The sequence below is a fragment of the Bombus impatiens genome, unplaced genomic scaffold (assembly GCF_000188095.3).
Source record: "Bombus impatiens unplaced genomic scaffold, BIMP_2.2 scf_0900, whole genome shotgun sequence".
Classification (NCBI taxonomy): domain Eukaryota; kingdom Metazoa; phylum Arthropoda; class Insecta; order Hymenoptera; family Apidae; genus Bombus; species Bombus impatiens.
In genome coordinates this window covers 170,790-190,892 of record NT_177319.1, presented here as the reverse complement: position 1 = coordinate 190,892, position 20,103 = coordinate 170,790, and the positions used below count along the sequence as shown (strand labels likewise).

Below are 20,103 nucleotides of genomic sequence, written 5' to 3'. Positions count from 1 at the left end.
AACGCGTTAATAAATATCGTAATTTACAAATAGAAGCAAAGGTAAGGCGCGAGGCCAATTTCTGCGCGATTCGCTCGTTTGCTTGCTGTGCGATAATCGACGAATTAATTACTGGTAATTAGCACTGGCTCGTTAGTATGCGATTAACGTGCTCGGTATCTCGCGTTTTTGCGCTTTCGTTTTTCGTCGTTACACTCTCCCTGCCTCTCCCAGCGCTGATTTTCTCCAACTCCAAGTTTCTTACCTCTGAACTACTTAATTAATCACTATCGATGCTTATACACGCGATCATCGCAGAGTAATTCAGCCAAACATTTTGTACGATATGCGATTTGTCCGAGGGGGAAGATCAAATTGATCGACTGCCGAGGGAAAATCTGCGAGAAATTGTCGAGACGATAAGATTTGACGTGTGAGTATCTCCAAAGACGATCTATCTTTGATATATGATTTTTACATTCGTTTTGCATTTATCGTAACACGAGCAGAAAGAGAAGGGCACCTCGAGACTCGCAATTAGCATACGAGCACCAACGGATATTCAAATTCGTTTTTCTCGAAAACGAGCCCTCGAACGAAAAAATGTTATTCCTCTTTCTCCACTTATTTTTGCATGCAGAATCACCACCCGACCGCTTGTACCGTGATTTCGGAGACAGCCTATATACATATACATATGTCTATATACAGGGTGGTTGTTTATATACTATCTATATACTGGTGGTACAAGCGGAAAGGGGCGACTCTACGCGAAAAAAGAAGTCGAAAATATAGAATAAAAAAATTTTTTTTTTTAATTTTTCCATCGAGACAACGATCTACAGTGAGATCCGTTATAACGTACCGCACGCGTACCGAGCGAAAATTCAAAGTCGATTTTCTCGAAAACAAAGCCTCGAGCGAAAAATTTGTATTCTATATTTTCGACTTCTTTTTTCGTGTAGAATCACCCCCTTCCGCTTGTACCACCAGTTACCAACCACTTAGTCGCCAACTCAATAGAAGCCTTAGGAAATCACGTTAGGGATTTCTTTGCCTGTTGAAAGAATGATTGCGATTGAAAGGAAGATTTCGGAATGGATGGTTGGTTTGGTGGGCCAGGAAATGATAAAAACGCGATCGTAAGTGGAACGATGGCATAGGGTACTGCAGACCTCACACCGTGATTTTATGGGCACCTATAAAAGGAGCATAGCAGTGAGCACTTTAAACGATCGCCGTTTAGTTGGTTGGACGTTGTCCAATGGTTCGCTATATCATGCCAAGATAAATAACGTGAACAGGATGAACCGTGTCAAGTGTGCAGGGGCCTAACCTCTGTAACGAATGCATTGTGCTAGTCTGACGATTCATTAGTGTCCGTTTAATGAGAATCGATAAAGAGAATGATGTTGCAGGTGGCATTCCGGCTGAAATATTTCGTTTGCTCGAAATACCCGTACAATCAATTGATACGTTCGTTTCCTATAGGCGCGAGCAAACATAAAGTCAAATATACTATTGAGATATGTGCTACACTGAATTAGCCGCGTAGTTGTGGCACACATATATGAGTATGAACGTGTGTGGGAGTATGTGCGTGCGCAGCGTCGCAAGAAACAGAAGAATGCAACTGTTCCGTACGCGTGGTGGAAAAGAAGATGGCGAGACAAAAAGATTGCTATGGGTATCTACGAATATCTTGTAAATCACATATTAAATAAATATGAAACTATTTTAATATCATTTCTACGTGTACTATAAGTGTTCCTATACATTTATTTCGGCGACTAAGATCCACAATTCTCAACATATACATAAACTTTTGTTCCGAGTTCTTCTAAGGTTGTAAGGACGTGTTCCAAAAGAAGATCCTTTATACCATGTATTATTGCTGTGGAAATAAAGAAAGATGTCCATTGTCTTATGGCTATACAGCTTTCTCAAATTATTCCCTAAACTAAACACGATATTGAAAGGATACTTTGGAGCGATGTTTGGGACAACCGGAACTGTCCAAAACAATTTTGACGCTTCCTGTTTTATGAAAATGTGGACTGGACAAAGATTCACTCGTTTGGTGTTGTTTCTCTGAACCCTCTCAAACAATTCATTATTCCTTTGCACCAACTTAGAACAATTCTGAACGAAGACAAAAAATACGAGATTAAAAGAGTAGGAGGAAGGGAGGGGGACTATCTTCATACAGACACCGAAGATGCTCATGAAGCTGCACGATTTGTTTCGCCAGGTACCAGACATAGGAGCGGAATTAACGGGAGGCTGTTACGGTTTCGCGGCCAAGTTTATGCACTGGCCCGAGGAATTACTCGTCGGTGGTGCTAAGCACAATAAGACTGGTCACTTGACCCGTGCAGCTGCGCTTCAGACCGTTGTGCAGCTGATGGGAGAACGAGAGCTTTACGATTTCTTCGACAACACCTACAAGGTACATAATATCGACTGGTCCCAGGAGAAGGCATCGCAAGTACTTAAAACCTGGCAACGAGCGTTCAGCAATCAAGTGAAGAAGCACCTGGGCGCGAATGGCTCAGCGCCGTACAATCTGTACGCGTTCAGCACAACCACCATGAACGACATACTTGGGAAGTACAGCGAGGTGTCCGTTATGAAAATCGCCATAGGCTGCGCACTGATGGTCAGTATAAATATTATTACGGTTTCTAACGCTTTCGTGGATACTCTAAGTAATAGATACGTTACGTTGGTCTGGTACATTGATCCTGTACAGTTTCGATTATACAGGGTGCCCTCTGAGTGATGGTGCAAACGGGTAAGGAGCGATTCTACGTGAAAAGATAAGTTGAAAATGTGGAGCAACGTTTTTTCATATAACGTTTCGTTTGCGAGAAAATCAAGTTTGAAAATTTGTCGAGTATACTTGAACTTGGTTAAGTATGGACCAAGTATCAATAAATTAAGGAAAAGTATAAAATCAGCAGGAGGTTATTCTACGCGCGGAAATAAGTAAAAGATGTGAAATAAAGTTTTCCCATTTGCCACTTCGTTTTCAAGAAAATAAAGTTTAGTCGAGGACTGGTCTTGTGCACACGCACGATGCATTTTCTAATTAATTTTTCTTCAAGACATAGCATCTTATGACAAAATGTTATTCTACGTTTCTGACTTATCTTTATGTGCAATTTAACTTCCTGTCGTTTATATGCTCCTGTTCAGTCCGGGATTAGCCACGTCGAGGTATACCTACCGAATTTTCAAACACAGTTTTCTCGGAAAGGAAACATCATATGAAAAAAATGTATTCCATATTTTCGACTTGTTTTTTCACGTACAATCACCTTCCACCAAACTGTATCATCTGTATTTGACATTCTTATTTCGCCTGATTAGAAACTTGCTAAAATTTGGCTATATATAATTAAAATTGTATAACTGGCTATACTCGTATGTATAAATGGTACAATTGATTATTTGTAATCAGTAATCCACCTTAATATAATAATATTAAACTAAATTATAATCCTCTGATGTGAAATATCTAAGAGAACTGTACAAGGGATACACATAACACACCTGACTATAAAAATTTATTTAAAAAAGATATAAAAAATGTAATGTCAAAATTTTATGATGCAGGTCTTACTTATTCATTAACTTATTATCTACCTCCTCGTTATAGAAATATAATCTTCTTTCAGGTACTGTACGCGGGTATAGTCCTTCTTCGATGGAAGGATCCAGTGCGTTCGCAAGCTGGCGTGGGCATAGCCGGTGTAATGCTCATCTGCGCAACTGTGGCCGCTGGTTTGGGGTTCTGCGCCCTCCTGGGAATCCCCTTCAACGCAGCCACCACTCAGATCGTCCCTTTCTTAGCTCTAGGACTCGGTGTTCACGATATGTTCCTATTAACTCATACTTACGCTGAGCTCTCGGTAAACGAAGTGCCCAGTGGAGAACAGACAGGAGTGGTTTTAAAAAGGACCGGCCTATCTGTCCTTCTAGCAGGAATCAGCAACGTGTCAGCGTTCTTCGCTGCAGCGATAATCCCAATTCCTGCACTCCGCGTGTTCTGCTTTCAAGCTGGTATCTTGTTGCTTTTCAATCTGGCCGCTATGCTGCTTGTTTTCCCAGCTATGGTAAGTTTGGACCTGAGAAGACGACGTTCAGGTCGTTCAGATATACTCTGTTGCTGCCTACCATCGAACGCTGGCAGAAATAAGTACGCCAATAGAATGAGCAATGGTACCGCGAAGCAAACTGTAACGAGGGCGATACCACCGGAACGCCGTGAAACCTGCACGCAAATCTTGACATCACAAAACGTGCAGAATGAGTCCTGGGTCGGTGGAAATATCGAAGTGGACTTGGATAAGCAGTGTAGCGAAGAAGACACCCTAACAGGATGCAGCCAAGACGACTGTCTCACTTTCTCCTTAACCCAGTTAGCTGCGAAGCATTATGCTCCCTTCGTCACCAGACCAGCGACTAAGGTCTTTGGCATGATGATTTTAATCGCAGTTCTTGTTGGCTGTGTTTGGCAAGCTGTAAGGGTGAGCGATGGTCTAGAGCTGACCGATCTGGTCCCACAGAATTCCAATGAACATGCTTTCTTAGCTGCCCAGGCAAAGCACTTTGGATTCTACAATATGTATGCTGTTACCCAGAGGGAATTCGAGTACCCTAACAATCAAAGATTGTTGTATGAGTATCATGATGCCTTCATGAGGATAAAGAATGTGATCAAGAACGATAACGGAGGATTGCCCGAGTTTTGGTTAAGTTTGTTCAGGGACTGGTTGAAAGGACTGCAAAACGCGTTTGATAGGGATTATAGCAATGGATGTATTACACAGGAAAGGTGGTACAAGAATGCTAGTGACGAGGCAATTCTCGCTTACAAATTGTTGGTACAAACTGGTCACGTAGACAATCCTATTGACAAATCGTTAGTCACTCAAGTCAGGCTAATCGATTCAGAAGGGATCATCAATCCAAGAGCGTTTTATAATTATTTGAGTGCATGGGTGTCAAACGATGTTTTGGCTTATGGTGCTTCTCAGGCCAATTTAAGGCCAGAACCAAGGCAATGGATTTATACTAATGATCATGAATTAAAGATTCCAAAAAGCATGCCTCTGACGTATGCTCAGATGCCATTTTATCTGCATAAACTTACTGACACGCAAGAAATTACAGAACTAATTGGCAATGTTAGAAAACTGTGCAAAAAATTTGAGGAACGAGGACTACCAAATTTTCCTTCTGGTATACCATTCCTCTTTTGGGAACAGTATATGGATTTAAGAAATTGTTTGGGTATTGCTCTGTTAGCTGCTTTAACAGCCAGTGTTGCTGTCGTTGGAATATTATTATTGAATTTCTGGGCAGCCTTGTTAGTCGGCACTTCTCTTGCTGCTGTGGTACTACAACTCTTTGGAATCATGGGCCTCTGCAATATAAAACTGAGCGCTGTTCCTGCTGTTCTGTTGGTCGTCAGCATTGGAATTGCTGTGCACTTTACAGTGCATATTTGTCTGGTTAGTATAAATACAAGTCGAGGATAAGTTGAGACATTGAGAACAAAAGCAAACTACTCCCAATACCTAAGTAGCTAAACGATTCTCTCTCTAAAATAGAATTGAACACAAGATATTCAATGTAACAGAAAGTAAGAGTGTACAGAAAGAACGTTGCTTATTCCACTTTGGTGCTCAATGTCTCAATTGTAAAACTCGTTATTTCGTTCATATTATATTATATTCTTAAAATATATTATTCTAATATATTCTAATATATTATATTCTTGTTTTTATTCTTGCAGAGTTTTGTTACGAGCATTGGAAGCAGAGATAGAAGGATTCGGTTAGCTCTGGAGCACATGTGCGCACCTGTAATTCACGGAGCAATAACAACTTTATTAGCAGTCGTGATGTTGGCCTTCTCCGAGTTCGACTTCATCGTTCGGTATTTCTTCTTGGTGTTGCTGTGTCTTATTGGGATCGGTTTGGTGAATGGATTATTCTTTTTCCCCATCCTGTTGTCTTTGATCGGCCCATCTCCAGAAGTAATACCCAATGACCATCCGGATCGTATTTCTACGCCAACTCCACCTGCCTCGCCAATCGTCAGAAGATCGAAACCTCCTGCACCCCCCAGGAGATCGTACAAAATTGATAACGCCAGGTTACACGCTGAACCATCTCTCACTACCATTACAGAGGAACCCAATTCATGGCACAGTACACAGGAGTCTTGTATTATTGTTCAGCCAGAGTTGAAGGTTGAAACGACATCAACTTGTGGCAACCAGGTACGTTATATAACATGAATATTAACTGTTTTGAAATATTTCCTGTCTCACGTGGCATTTTCTTCCAAATGTACTTGACTTGAGAGTGCTTTTGATAATATCTACCATTTGGCTTTCTATCTCTGTAACTGCTTACACATTACTCAAAATTCTTCTTATTACCTTACATACTATCTCGCGTGAATGATACCGATACTCCAAATCCACGAAGCATGATTAACATGTGTGCTTTTGTTTTTAACTAACAGAACTGTAGCGGATCAGATACAAGTGGGTCTAGTCGAATGTCACCAGTGACATCTACGTCTCATATCACAACCAAGGTCACTGCGACGGCTAATATAAAGGTTGAAGTTCATACACCGTTAACTAGTGAGTATCTATTGTAACGTTTGACTAAAAATGTTTCTTGTCATGATTATATTACATACTTATCATAAAATTCATCGACTTTCAATGTAACTTATTCAAGTATCTTAAACAAACAATATACATACAAGCAATATGATGGAATTATTTCTTGCAATGCTCTACGTGGATATTGATTTCTGTGTAAAATTATTGTAGGTACAGTGGATCGTAGCGAAAAATGCAGACACACGACTTCCAGTAGCCGAAGGAGCTCGCGCTGCAGTGCGAACGTTAATGCTGGGGAGTCTTCCGGTTCCGGTTCTGAACCGGATTCAGACACTAACCCAAATAAACACTAATAATAAGTACCGGGAAGACCGGCAGCTGCTGCTCAAATACCATGCAAAGCGGGAACATACAGAAGGCTGACTAGGATAGATTTATAGTTTCTTTTCTTCTTTCTTTTCTTTATACATCGTATGGCGATGTGCGGGTACCCAAAGTTTAAATAGCAATGGCTTTATTCGAGATAAGTCCGCGTAATGTTCTCACATGACACGTTTCACCTCTCTCTTAATCTTTTGTAAACTAGATATACGAACTAATCTATTCACTGCCCTTATTTTATATAAAACACCGCGGACGAACAACGTGGAAAGCCAATGATCAGAGTTTACCAGGTACTCTCACATCGTTAATAACGCAATGTGCTTGTCCTCTTTGAATTAAAGAACAAAAGTATTATGACTCAGAAATACTGAATCGATACACGCAGTGATACATTGTATATAAATGTCCGCGAAGATGCATTTATATTTGTATCGTACGTCCAATGCGGGCCATACGTACGAACAGAATGTTCGTAATTCACTTTCAACGCATTGAACGTGTGATAAATTATTGGGATATATATATATATATGTATATGTATATGTATATGTATAAAATGATATTTTTAACAAATCTACTTAGGAGCATGTCAAAGAAAATGCTTTACTACACGCTCTGTGGTATACGACAGTTTCCATGAAACTATAAGGATATTATTTTATGAACTAGAAAAATTTCAACGTCTGTTCTATAATTGTTAATAATACGACGAAGATTGAAAAACTGGAAATGTTTCGGGTGTTTATAGAACTTTTCCTAACAACTTATTGTAAAGTCCGTTATACAAAACAAACCTATTATTATATAGTAACATATTTTTGGAAACGTTTATCCGTCAGAAATATATATGTATATATATATTGAGACGTTTTCTTTTCTAGAAAATACTAATAGTATTATGCGCATAATATGTAGTTTGAGATTTTTGCGGACAATACATGACTTTCTTTTTGGGTCTAATTACGTGCAGATTAATCGTTGGTACCCTTTTGGGTATATAGGTGACCGAAGGTTTACAGATTACATTTACGTAATACTGTTTAGGGAGAACTTTCTAATTTAGAAGTAATTACGACGATGTAGCTCTCTTGCGCCGTTTTTTTGCAACGACTACAATGTGGTGCCTTGAAAATGATAATAAAATTTCGAGTAACTATTTATTTTATACACTAACAGTTATAGTGCAGTGTGTATATGACTTCGAGCGATATTAAATTTAAAATCTATTTATTATTTATTTCTACGTGTCTACTTTGATATCACGATTATTTAAAGCGTTTCGTTTTGTACAATGCCTATTTCATATGATAATTTGTAAAAATACTTCATTATTTATGTCACCCTATATATTTTTATATAAAACCGTTACTTAATTTAATAAAATAAGTCGATCTATCCGATTCGTACCTCTTATGTAAAAAGGTGTAATATATTATTCCACAGCCAATATGTATGTATGTTTATGTTTTTTTTGTTAGGTATGAGACAGAATTATGTACAATAAGAGAAGTATTTTTATGTGAAGTCAATCTTGTAAACATACAGAATGCAGATAAGGTATTTAATGAAAGAAGACGTTCTATTAGAGATGTAGAATCTTTATTGTGCATAAAAAACACTTTCATAAGAAAAAACATAGTCAGTGTGTACCTCCATCGTGCTTCCTAAATTATACCACAAATTCCTATTCAAATACAGTTATAGTAAAACGTTTATTTTTTCGACCATGTTTCAAATTATAGAGCCAGTACTTCTTTTGATTTTACAATTAAATTGGAGGTGCAATAATTAACTTACTACTGCTTTTAGTATTATAGAAGCTAATAATTTTTATATATTGAATATAGAAACAATTGTACGATGTATAATCTTCATTTGTATATAAATACAATGATACTATTATAATAATTTTGGAAGTACAGTCAATTACTGTTCTTAGGTCTTTATGAATATTTGCATATTTCACATACTTTGCTTATCTAAAACTTTCTTTTAACTTACACATTAATTCCATTTGTCAGTTTTACCATTGTCATCTGTGTCTTCTAATTTCTATCAGTTGAAACCATCGTTTGCTACTGCAGATAATGTCTCGTCTGCATTATGATTCTATAATGTTATAGTATTTATTAATAAACATATATAAAATTATTTATCGATACACATATACATATATAAATGAAGAATATTACCTCTGGTAACTTTTCACTTTTTTCCTGCCAGCTTTTTGTAATTATTGAGAGAACCTATAAATTCAATTATGGTAATATTTATTAGATATTTATGTATTATGTATATAATTAAGCTTACAAGAAATACTAACTCTAGTAAATGGCCCACTCAAAGGAGGTTCTTCTTTTATTAAATTTGAGGAATAACTAATCTCTTCCAACCGAGATCTTTCTGTCTCTAGTGAAGGAATGGGTTCAAACACTTGACTACATAGTGTTTCTGATGGTTTAGAAGTTGTGTTCATAGGTAAGCTGAGTTCATTATTTAGTAACAACATGTCATCGAAATTATTATTTTGAATCTATAATATATTTTTTAGTAATAGATCATAAATTTATAATAAAGGAAATATGTAAAATATATACTTGTAAATTTGGAAAATATTCTTTTGGAACAATAATGTTGTGGCTTCTTGAACTACTGGCTACTGGTTCAGTAGAAAGAACTATTTGATTTGTGATAGTTTGAGGTAAACTAAAGTCGAATTCCATCGGTCTTTCTGGGCCTTTAGACGGGACTAATATTATACAAATTTTTGTATATACATATATAATATGAATTTATTAAGTATTTATATACCCAAACTTTCCACGACAAGAAATGGCGTTTCGTCAACCCATGTTGATTGAGCCGCACAGACTTTTAACCATTCTGCGGTAACAACTGGTATTTTCCACCTTACTGCAGCGTCATACTTCCTCCCCTTTGGTATTGGACAAATTAAATGTGTGTTTTTATATAGATCTCTGTCAATAATCATTTCACGAGCGAAAACATTTTGATACCTGAAATTAAACAATGCTTTAATACTTGATTCACTCTAGTTATCCTTAAGGTATATGATAAGAATAATACATTGCTCCCAATTCCATAGCTAATGTTACAAGATACGATCGTTCAACTCTTAGATATGTGCTGATTGTAAGAACACAACCTACTAATACATGCTTTGCTACAGATACAGGTCTATGATAATACATAATTTCAACTATTCGATCCTGATTTACACAGTCTTCCTATAAAAAAAAAATGCTAATACTAAAGAATATATCAAAATATGAAAATCGAAATAAAAAGCTGAAACTTACAATAAACAAATCGGTAACAATTTCTTTCACTGTACAATTTAAAGGCATACCACATTTTGGCACAATACCATAATCTGGAATCGTAACGAACGTACCTGGAACTACACTTCCATTCATTGCTACTATACTTTCAACCACATTATTATACGTGTTACAGTAGGCAGATACGGCAAATGTCAGACCTATATGTATATTTTACCATTATTTTAGTTCATTGTTGTACATATTCTACCACAGCATTACCTTCAAATAGTCTATTATTAATAATACCACTATTATCTGTTCCAGGTAGCATTGAATACTCAAGACTTTCTGGCGTTTGAGACAAAACAGGTATATACGAATCTACATATTCTTGCACGTTTTCATCAGTTGCTGAAGCTAGCAAAAAGTAAGATGTACATTCAATTTCTTTCATAAAAAGTGTAAGCAATTATTTACAGATACTACCAATCATATTTTGTAGTTCCTGTTGACCGAGATTAAATAATTCTTCCCTTTGTTCTGGCATCCTTTCTTGCAGCAATTGTAAATTCTGAAAAAATATATGAACATGATAAATACCTATATTACGTACTATATTTTTATGTATATATCATAATTAATGAAGATGATGGTTCTGTAACCTTTTGGATTGCACTATCTTCTTGTTTGTATAAGAAATATTCTACTGGCGCGGTCCGTTTTAATCTAATACTCTCTTCCAACCACTCCAGTTTCAATATATATGGACTACATCATATATCCATTAAATTACAGAATTTTAAATAGATATTAATTTAGACATTAAAGTAACATTATACCATAATCCTCTTGATTTCAATAATTTTAGTTCACTAGCTGCGCTATCTTCGTCCCCGACAATAACGTGTGTTATAATGTCACATATATAATCAAATCGCATTGCACTACCTACATGCAATATTCTGTTAAGTTTATTCCTTTGATAAGAAGTAAATCCAGCTAGGTAAATCTGAAGAGAAGAAAAGAATTAATTAGAGAAATACCATCGGAGAGTATTATAAAATATGAAAAATGTAAATACAATTTACGCACAATGCAACCAAATAAAAATGGACCAGCCGCTTCTGCTTCATTAAACATAGGTCTAGCCAAAACTGTAGTAACTTTAGAAACGGAGAAGTTGGAATAAATTTAAAATAAAATTTATCTTTGCTGTAAGTTACTTTCATGCATTTTTTAATACTAACCAGTAGAAACATTGCTCATTGTTGAGATTTTAAATGCGGTTTCATCTATATAATTGCTGCGCTGTTTGTCATATGTTATGAAACTTGTTGTAGAACAACTACAAGTTTCATGTACTGAACATTAAAAAAATTATATTAGCCACCAATTTATAGATCTATAACACTAAAGAGATATTTTTTACCATTTGATCTTCTTGAAGAATAACATTGTTTTACTGTTTGAAATATATAGTACCTAAAAGGCAAAGCATGGCCAACTTCTATACTTTGATATAGCCAATTTAGTGTTAAACAAATAATATCTGCTTCTCTTGCATATTTGAGCTTCTGATTTATTGGACTATTTTCTGGTGTAAGTACTATATTAACTCTGTCTACATTCAAAGTATCCATATACACCTAAAAAGAGAATAATAATATAAGGGAATAGTTAGCTAAAATATAAAAGAAAAATTTTAAACAATATGTATTTTACTCCTCCATTATTTCTAATTAAACGTGAAATGTCTTCCTTTTCACATTCCTGAATATTTGTTGCTGTTACAACTAAATTATAGAACATAGGAACTTTATATTTATCAAACCTCTTGTCATCTGGATCAACATAATCTGTCTTACTCGCTTCCCATATTGCTTCAACCCATTCTTTTGTAACTATTGGTATTTTCATATGTATCGCCTTCTATTAGAAAGAATTAAATGTTATAATAAAACTATATAATAAATATAATATTAGCGATATAAATTTACTTACCTCATATTCAGCAGAGAAAAGAGATGATGTTACAAGATGTGTTACTTTATCACATAACTCTATTGCAAAATTTCCACTCATCTTTGTCACTAATGCTTGTATGTATCTCTATAATAATAAGATTTTTTAATATTTCCTCTTTTATTGTGTGCAGAAACAATCATTAGTGAATATACCTTATCTTCTAAACATAAATGAGAACATGTACATATACAAAGATTTGCCATGACTGTTGTATGCATTAGACTTCTTCTACCTGGTGTTGCACTAAAAAAAGATGGCAAATGTTCTGGTTCAATTATGCTGTAACATTAAAATAATATTGATTAATATCATGTGATCTACTATCTTTGCAAAGTTTATGTAGCAGTATATTACATCAATATCAAGCTTCTACTTACTAACATTCAGCTGTTACTAATTTTTTCAATGGAATTTGTTCACGATTTTCCACCACAAGGATATCAGATGTCGTAAATTTTAATTTAGTAAAATTTCTTTTACTGATCCATACTGGTTCTATACCATATTCAAGGCATTTCTAAAAGATCAATTCATTATATCGTTTTTATTGTTGCTTAAAATATATTATTTATGTAAAAATAAACCTACTAACATCGTACGCACGCATCATATTTTCACTACAGTGCTCTTTAGACTTTTTCGTCTTTGATGTAACAAAATAAATCTTGGACTTTTTTGTAGATTCACTCTGTTTACTCATTTTTAAATACTGTCTAACTGGTTATTTATATATGATATGATTTTTATTTAACAAATAAATATTCAATGAAAAATAAAATCTTTATGTGTCACACAATTATACGTCAAAAACTATACCGAGCACTATATTAAGTATTAGCAGGGACGAAATTTGTTTTTAATCGCTTGATACGATGAAATAACTTTATATTTGTCAAAATGACATTCACTTGACTGATATAAGGGTAATGTAACGTTTCCACTTCCGGACCATCGAAATAGATATTTTGTCTTATTTTCATTTTTATTTATAAAGAATTGTAAATTTTACGTTATAATAGGTTAGATTTTCTTGACAAAGGTGTAGTTAATTAAAAAGATCATTAATTTTGAAAAGATATTATTTTATACCTAATAAAATAGTATTCAAAACTTTTAATTTAAATTTCTATTTAAATTTTTTGTTTAATTTTTTATGTTTTATTTTGTTTAAATGGTAGAATAACAGCAAAACTAGGTAAAACCACCGAAGGGATATAGAGGAGAAAAGTAGACGTGACCCTCCATGACCCCCACATCGTGTTCGCATGCGACGTTATCAATTCAGTTTAGTACTGTTTTGAATTAAACCTAAAACCACTGTCGCAGAAAATAATCTTCACATGTGCTACAAAATAAAAATTTTATAATTCATATATCAATTAATAACAGTGATAATTATTTTAATTTAAAGAAATGTCTTCTTTTATTTTTCAAGATAGTTTCGTTATCAATTCTCAAATTGCTAATTATTAATCATTTTGAAGAATGATAATTGTTTTTAATAAATGCATTCATAAAACAGCGTAGGACAATTATTTCATTTTTTTCTATTTAGTAAGATATTATATGTAGAGCGATATGTAGAGACGAAGAAATTATATATAAGAGTACTACAATCATTTTTGAATAATATTAATTAAAAATAATCTTATTTGCCATTATAAAAATTGTTGAAATTATTTAACAAGTATGACCTATATCGATTAATCAAAATACGCCTCGATCACTGGCAATTCAATAAAGAATGAAGAATATCGGCTGGCACCGATAGACAAACTTGGTTTAAACATCTTGTACCTCAGTTGACCTAAAATATCAAGGATCGCAGTTGACGAAAAGATTCGAATAAAATCTCGTTTCAAAATATCCAACCGATGATCAGTTTGGATTAATTTGCCGCATCGTTTGGTATTCCCGTCATAAACTGTTTGATATAAATCTACGCTATTCTAAAACGCAATGGCAAATTGCTGCTTGCAAATTGGGCCTGAAAATATGTAGTGCAGATAGAACCGGTAGTCCAAAAAAAAATGACTTCTGATATGGCGTTGTTCGTTTTAAATGTGTAAAGGAACTGTCCGTGACGTGATGAATAATATGTTTCTATCCTACACCTCTTTGACTACACATATCACAACATTACATACTCAAAAATTTGAAAGAATATTATTTTTCCTGAAGTTACAGTTGCAAGAAACATTGAATGTCATGTCTATTCTGTTCTTCGTCGATGCGCATACGTTGTCACGGATGCTCAAATAGGCAGAAATGTACTATAATAGTAGCGATAGTTTCTTGCGAAAAATTTCAGAAAACAAAACCGATCGCCGATTATATACATAAGAAAAATTGTACAAAATGATATATTTCAAAATCATCAAAGTCGGAGAGGGAGTACCTTTCTACAAGTTCACATGGCACATACCATATCTATATACATACATACTCATGAACTGACATGCACGTATACGCACACGTGTATGCTGCACTAACAGTAAATAGCATTTTATATAAATTATAATAGTCGCCTTAGTAAATCATAGAGGGCGTAAGAGACATTCTGATCTTTTTCTCGGTCGGTATTTCAAAACGTGAGACATAAAGTTCTATTTAATGCCATGTCTATCCTATCCTTATACAATGATAAAACGTTGTATAATCGTCAAAAAGTCAGATCAATTAGATCTATTTTTGCTCGCCACAAAATTCAAGAAAGCAAAATATGATTACCAACATTACTATTTAAACTATCAGAACTTTGAAAATGTACAATCATATATAAATCCATAAAAAAGTTTAAATGTCGATCGCAGATTGCAGACATTTGCAGAATTTAGCTTTATTTTCGATCCTTTTGCGTGATATATTTTATATGCAGCATTTCGATGCGTCGAATTATGTCCAGCAATGGGCAACGATTGGCGTATTCGAGACATTTCAGCCAATCAGCTTTCATAGTACTATTAGAACTGCATTAAACCTATTATCTATGACAATAGTATAGGAATACGGTCTCATGCGATACGTATCGAAATCCCCGCACCTGTTTCAATTCGAGTTCGAGTCAGAGTGAAAAGAGATAAACAATATATTTCTCGAGGCTAGGGTTCTTGCAAACAATGCACTTGCCTAAACTGGTGAATCATCTTCGGAACTGCAGCACCTACGAGAAATTTCTTATCAGACTGTATATCGTGACAGACGCTTGCGAATAAGACATAGTGCGCTATGCCAGCCTGAGAGAGCTCTCTCAGAGAGGATTTAAATTTCAGTCGTATCGGGGCAGTAATCGTAGTTCGTTGGAGAATTGTCGCGCATCCGAACGTACTCTTAATACCGTCACGTCAATGCACTCGAGTGTTAATTCTAATTTCTATCGAAGAATTATATAATGTATGTGCATGAGTCACAGGGTGAATAGGGGGGACGTGCAAACGTCAAAATCGTGCTGCACCGATTTTGTTGCATTTTAGGTACGGTAAACAAATACTGATCACCCGATTGATTGCCCGATCTAAATTTGATCTTTCGTGTACAACAATCGTATAATATTGGATCGATAATCATCACTTGATATGTATATTGTATATTATCGTCAACTGCTATTCCGTCCAATGTCGATCGTGCGATGTGCTGCCATTAGAACTTTTGCAACGAGTTCATCCTTATATTAGAGGCCGTAAGAAGTATTAAATATATCTCGAAACTCGGGTAAAAACATCACTGCCAGTTGTCGCGCGACCTGATTGATTTTGTCAAAAATCTACTACTACTGTCGATGATATCGTTTAAAATTTTTTTGCAATTCACGTTCATCGAGCTATGACAGATACCGTATAAAAACATATTCCTCAAGGTTAAATGAGTAACGGATAAAAGTAATTGTAATAATCCAGTGACTGCGTAGTTTCGTTTCTTTTTTCTATCATGTTGAAATCTTTTCGTAATGAAGTAATGGCACAAAAAGTGTTTTGTTAGAGCAAAATCGATATTAATATCGATATGTTACATTATTTACTATTTTTAAGTACCACATATGAATTGTCTTAATCTTTTTGCTAATTAATTATTATTTATGGTTTTGATTGTACGTTGCAAGTCGCATGCTGTTTTTCCACTGATATTTCAGCTTGGATCTCTGCAAGAACGTTCAATAGGATTGCATTTACGATGAACTGGAAACATTATGCGTCTTACCAGTGAACAGGAAGACTATCACTAAGAAATGGCAATTTTCAAATTGAAAATACTAAAGCGTAGGTGCATGATTTCATAGCTGTGGAAACTACCATCATTTTATTGTAACGTGCGGCCAGGTATTTGTTAATTGAACAAAGTAACTGTTCGTATCGTACTTATTATTGAAAAATGCCAGCACCACCTCCACCTCTCTCAAGTTTGCCAGAGGCACCTATGTGTGAAAAAACTGAAGTCAGCGATGCAGACTCCCTGCCTCCTTGGGCCAAGATTACCCTTACATCTGCTGAGGCAGAAATTGAAAAGCTGATATCCCGAAATGAACTGAAAGATGCAGAAGTCACATATTTTTGTCAAGTTGAACCAATTTTGCAAGACGGACCACAGTGAGTTTCATCTGTAATTTATTATTTATAGATGAAACACATAAATCTAAATAATAACAATAATTACGTTACTATTTAACAGATGTGGTTTAGTAGCACTTGCTATGGCATCGCAAGAATACACAAAACCAGTTTCTGTGAGTCAACTCCTAGCTGAAGCTCGTGTAAGGGGTTTTACACAACATGGAGAAGTGTATAGTGTTGATTTTATGGGCACACTAGCGGCTGAATATTTGCCTGACCATAGACCGGATATCTTAGTGGATTTACAGCAATGCCCAGACACATTGACACATGCTTTGGCTCATGGTGCAATGGTACTAATTCCATACGATTCTGATTTCAATCATGCTCCATGCTTAAAAAGAGGCCATAAAGCTCATTGGGCACTACTTGTGGGTCTAATTTCATCTAGGTATGCCACATCTTTTCCTATTGTTTTCAAATTTTAATTGAAAGTAAACATTCTTGTGACTGACTCACTGTGATATGTATTTCAGACAAGGATATCATGTCTTAGCACGTCATGGAAAATCACGTCATTTAGCTTGTTGGCCGTTACGCGATTTAATCGAGAGCAATGGTAATTTGGAAGAAGAAGGAACAGCTAGACATGCTGGAGGATACGTGATACCAAAAGGAGGAGTCGGAGGTCAGAGAGGTTTGCGTGGTAGGGCACTGGCGTTGCACCCATACATATAAGATCTTGTACAAGAATTGTAGGTAATTAATATCACAGCGAAAGACAGAAATTACTATTATAATATTACTGTATCCATGTTACAGTATATGGTAAATATTCAAAGGCATAACGTTTGCACAGCTGCTACGGAATTTAATTACTTATAAAACCGTATTGCTTTTAAGTAACATGTGTTTTAACTTGCAATGCATTTTTTGATCAACATCTGAAGGGGGGTATTAAGATTCTCAAAAATTCGACATTAGATGTAATGAATTGACGAGAATATCATTCATTTAGTTTTAACATGCAGTGTAAATAATGATTTATTATGTACGTTTGACTGCACCTGACGGTTTGAAAGATTCTTTCTTTCGTTGTTTCGACGTATCGAGCTTTTCCTGTGGTGCGACACGTGTTAAGTGCAGGCATAAGAAAATAAAATGGGCATGTACACGTGCATGAAAGAGACAAACGTTAACGAGGAGAAAGAAAAGTCTATAAAGAATATCTGCATAAAATAAATATCTACGTGTATTAGCTAGGATTTATTGGGATCGTAACACTAGCTGAAACAAAAAAAAAAAACCAAGTATATTTATTTAGCGAAGAAACTGTAGGTTTTCGATCAATAATTATGAATCTTTGTTTTATCTTAACATTGTGAATAAAGACTAAATCTATCTATAGCAAGAGTCTCGCAATTGCATTTGAGGCAATACAACTTAATGTTCGTGTGTACCGGATTGTTGGGCGCATTGCTTTTAAGATACGGAATGAATTATTATATTTGCTAGATACGGTAGACTAGTTTCACGAAATCATACGAATTAAGACACGTTTCATTATCCAACATAAAATGTGCGATTTACTTTCAAATTTATTACATATCATTTTTATATTTATGAAACAGTCTTTCAAGCTTTACTCATAAGTAGTAACTTACAAATGACAAATTGCCTAATAACGATAGGATAGCGATACATATATACACTATATCTTTGAAATTATATATTAAGCTTTAAATTGAGATTCCTATCAAATTTTCCCGCATTTTTTCAAACTTTTATCAAACAAAATTAAATGTATCTTCTCTGAATCGTGTAAATCGAGAATTAAATTTATCACTTGGTAACTATATCGAAATCTCTTTATCGAATATACAAATACATATAAAAATATCCAAACTTACACTTAAAAATCTATAAAAATTCATTTTACGAATATATCGTCAAATATCACTTTGCTGTACCGAAGGTCTTGGAAGCAACGCGCTATAAGGAGAGGATCTTACTGTGTAGAACTCTACGATATGCTTGTTTTACTATGTATTTACCGGTATGTAAAGTACGAGCGTAGTTTTTACTGATATTAATACGTAACGATCGTAAAAAGAAAAAAGAACGGAAAGCTATCAAAACCTGGAGATATCTTATGACTGGGGCTCGTCTTTCCAGTTGTACGATATCTTAAGCGTTTTCTTTATCAAATTCGTCGGATAAAAACGCGTAAAGCAGGTTCGAGAGAGATGCTATATTATTTGTAGACTCCGTTGAGTAGTTTCGGATCGAATACAAAACAACAAAGAGCAAAGAGAAAGTTAAAAGAAGACAAAGAAAAAATAATAAAAACTGTACCCAAGTGCCGCAAAGTAACGAGGTTCATTCATTAAAAAAAAGGGAAAAAGGATAATTGTATACCGTGCCTATTCTCACATCGCGAAGCTTCTTCGATTTGCTGCCCTGTCGCAATCAAAAGATACTCTTGTAAAGTAAAACGAATACGACGAATGCTACTTATCGGTGCACGTACATGGTTTCTCCGTTTTCCATGATGTTTCTAATGATAATCAAAAAGGAACAAAAAAAAAAAGAAAATTAAAATAACACGTATTTTTTCTGCTCTAACTTCGTGAAACTCGTACGAATCGCGTAATAGAAGAAAATAGGGATTTTCAAGAGTAATAAAAAAATACGTCTTCCGTTACTTACCGCGATACAGTCTTTTCATTGGAGTCGGAGAAGCAGAGTTGAACCTTTCATTTCAAAAGCATTTAGAACATGTGAACTTGTTACATCTTCTATATATACCTATCGCCTTTTAATCGATGGGAAGGAAGTAGTTTCGATTAATGGGAGTTATCGAGCTTTTTTCTTCGAAGGATTTTAGTTCGTGCCGATGTATAAATCGTCATCGACTACATCGATGTACATCGCGCCTGTGTGGTTCGAAAAGTGTAAAAGCCAACGCAACACAGAGCCAAGAGAAAGCAGCGGTACATGGTGCCGCGTTACGTTATAAGAGATTAATATTGTGATCATTGTTAACACTTGTTTCTTTTTTCTGTAACTCGCGTAATTTTTACTTGATTTGTTGTCGGTATTTAGCTTTAAACGTGATACAAATATAAAGAGATGTTATCATTTACAAAGCATGTTTTCATTAAGATTTCTTTCCGTGTATAGTACATGTCTTTCTTTCTCTATCATCTATCTTTCACTTTTACACTTTGGCCGT

General features: G+C 35.0%; 3 protein-coding genes across 10 annotated transcripts; 2 read left to right on the top strand and 1 right to left on the bottom strand.

Moving 5' to 3' along the window:
- The first annotated feature begins 982 nt into the window (after positions 1 to 982).
- On the top strand, positions 983 to 8,627 carry LOC100744503 (protein patched). Of its 2 annotated transcripts, none has more exons than XM_003492947.4 (6): positions 983 to 1,666; positions 2,231 to 2,638; positions 3,660 to 5,498; positions 5,783 to 6,271; positions 6,520 to 6,643; positions 6,839 to 8,627. In XM_003492947.4, the coding sequence occupies exons 1-6, from the start codon at positions 1,550 to 1,552 to the stop codon at positions 6,979 to 6,981; spliced, it is 3,120 nt and encodes a 1,039-aa protein (XP_003492995.2). In that variant the 5' UTR covers positions 983 to 1,549; the 3' UTR covers positions 6,982 to 8,627. The 2 variants fall into 2 exon arrangements, with proteins under 2 accessions (XP_003492995.2, XP_012246348.2); XM_012390925.3 differs by having other exon boundaries at positions 6,836 to 8,627.
- LOC100744381 (DNA topoisomerase 2-binding protein 1-A) lies at positions 8,593 to 13,646 on the bottom strand. Its single transcript, XM_033323322.1, is given in 17 exon segments — positions 8,593 to 9,121; positions 9,205 to 9,258; positions 9,336 to 9,545; positions 9,610 to 9,761; positions 9,824 to 10,029; positions 10,100 to 10,260; positions 10,333 to 10,514; positions 10,576 to 10,867; positions 10,959 to 11,064; positions 11,136 to 11,305; positions 11,389 to 11,657; positions 11,726 to 11,942; positions 12,019 to 12,225; positions 12,298 to 12,405; positions 12,474 to 12,600; positions 12,699 to 12,838; positions 12,914 to 13,646. Coding segments are annotated over 17 exon segments (2,763 nt in total). The 5' UTR covers positions 13,022 to 13,646; the 3' UTR covers positions 8,593 to 9,067.
- Positions 13,647 to 15,326: 1,680 nt separating this feature from the next.
- Positions 15,327 to 19,442, top strand: LOC100744072 (UPF0692 protein CG33108). Of its 7 annotated transcripts, none has more exons than XM_012390934.3 (5): positions 15,327 to 15,794; positions 16,451 to 16,637; positions 16,719 to 16,904; positions 16,987 to 17,319; positions 17,405 to 19,442. In XM_012390934.3, exons 3-5 carry the CDS (start codon positions 16,735 to 16,737, stop codon positions 17,604 to 17,606), a joined length of 705 nt encoding a protein of 234 aa, XP_012246357.1. In that variant the 5' UTR covers positions 15,327 to 15,794; positions 16,451 to 16,637; positions 16,719 to 16,734; the 3' UTR covers positions 17,607 to 19,442. The 7 variants fall into 7 exon arrangements, with proteins under 7 accessions (XP_012246357.1, XP_012246356.1, XP_012246354.1 ...); XM_012390933.3 differs by having other exon boundaries at positions 16,697 to 16,904; XM_012390936.3 differs by lacking the exon at positions 15,327 to 15,794 and adding an exon at positions 15,812 to 16,000.
- The last annotated feature ends 661 nt before the right edge of the window (positions 19,443 to 20,103 follow it).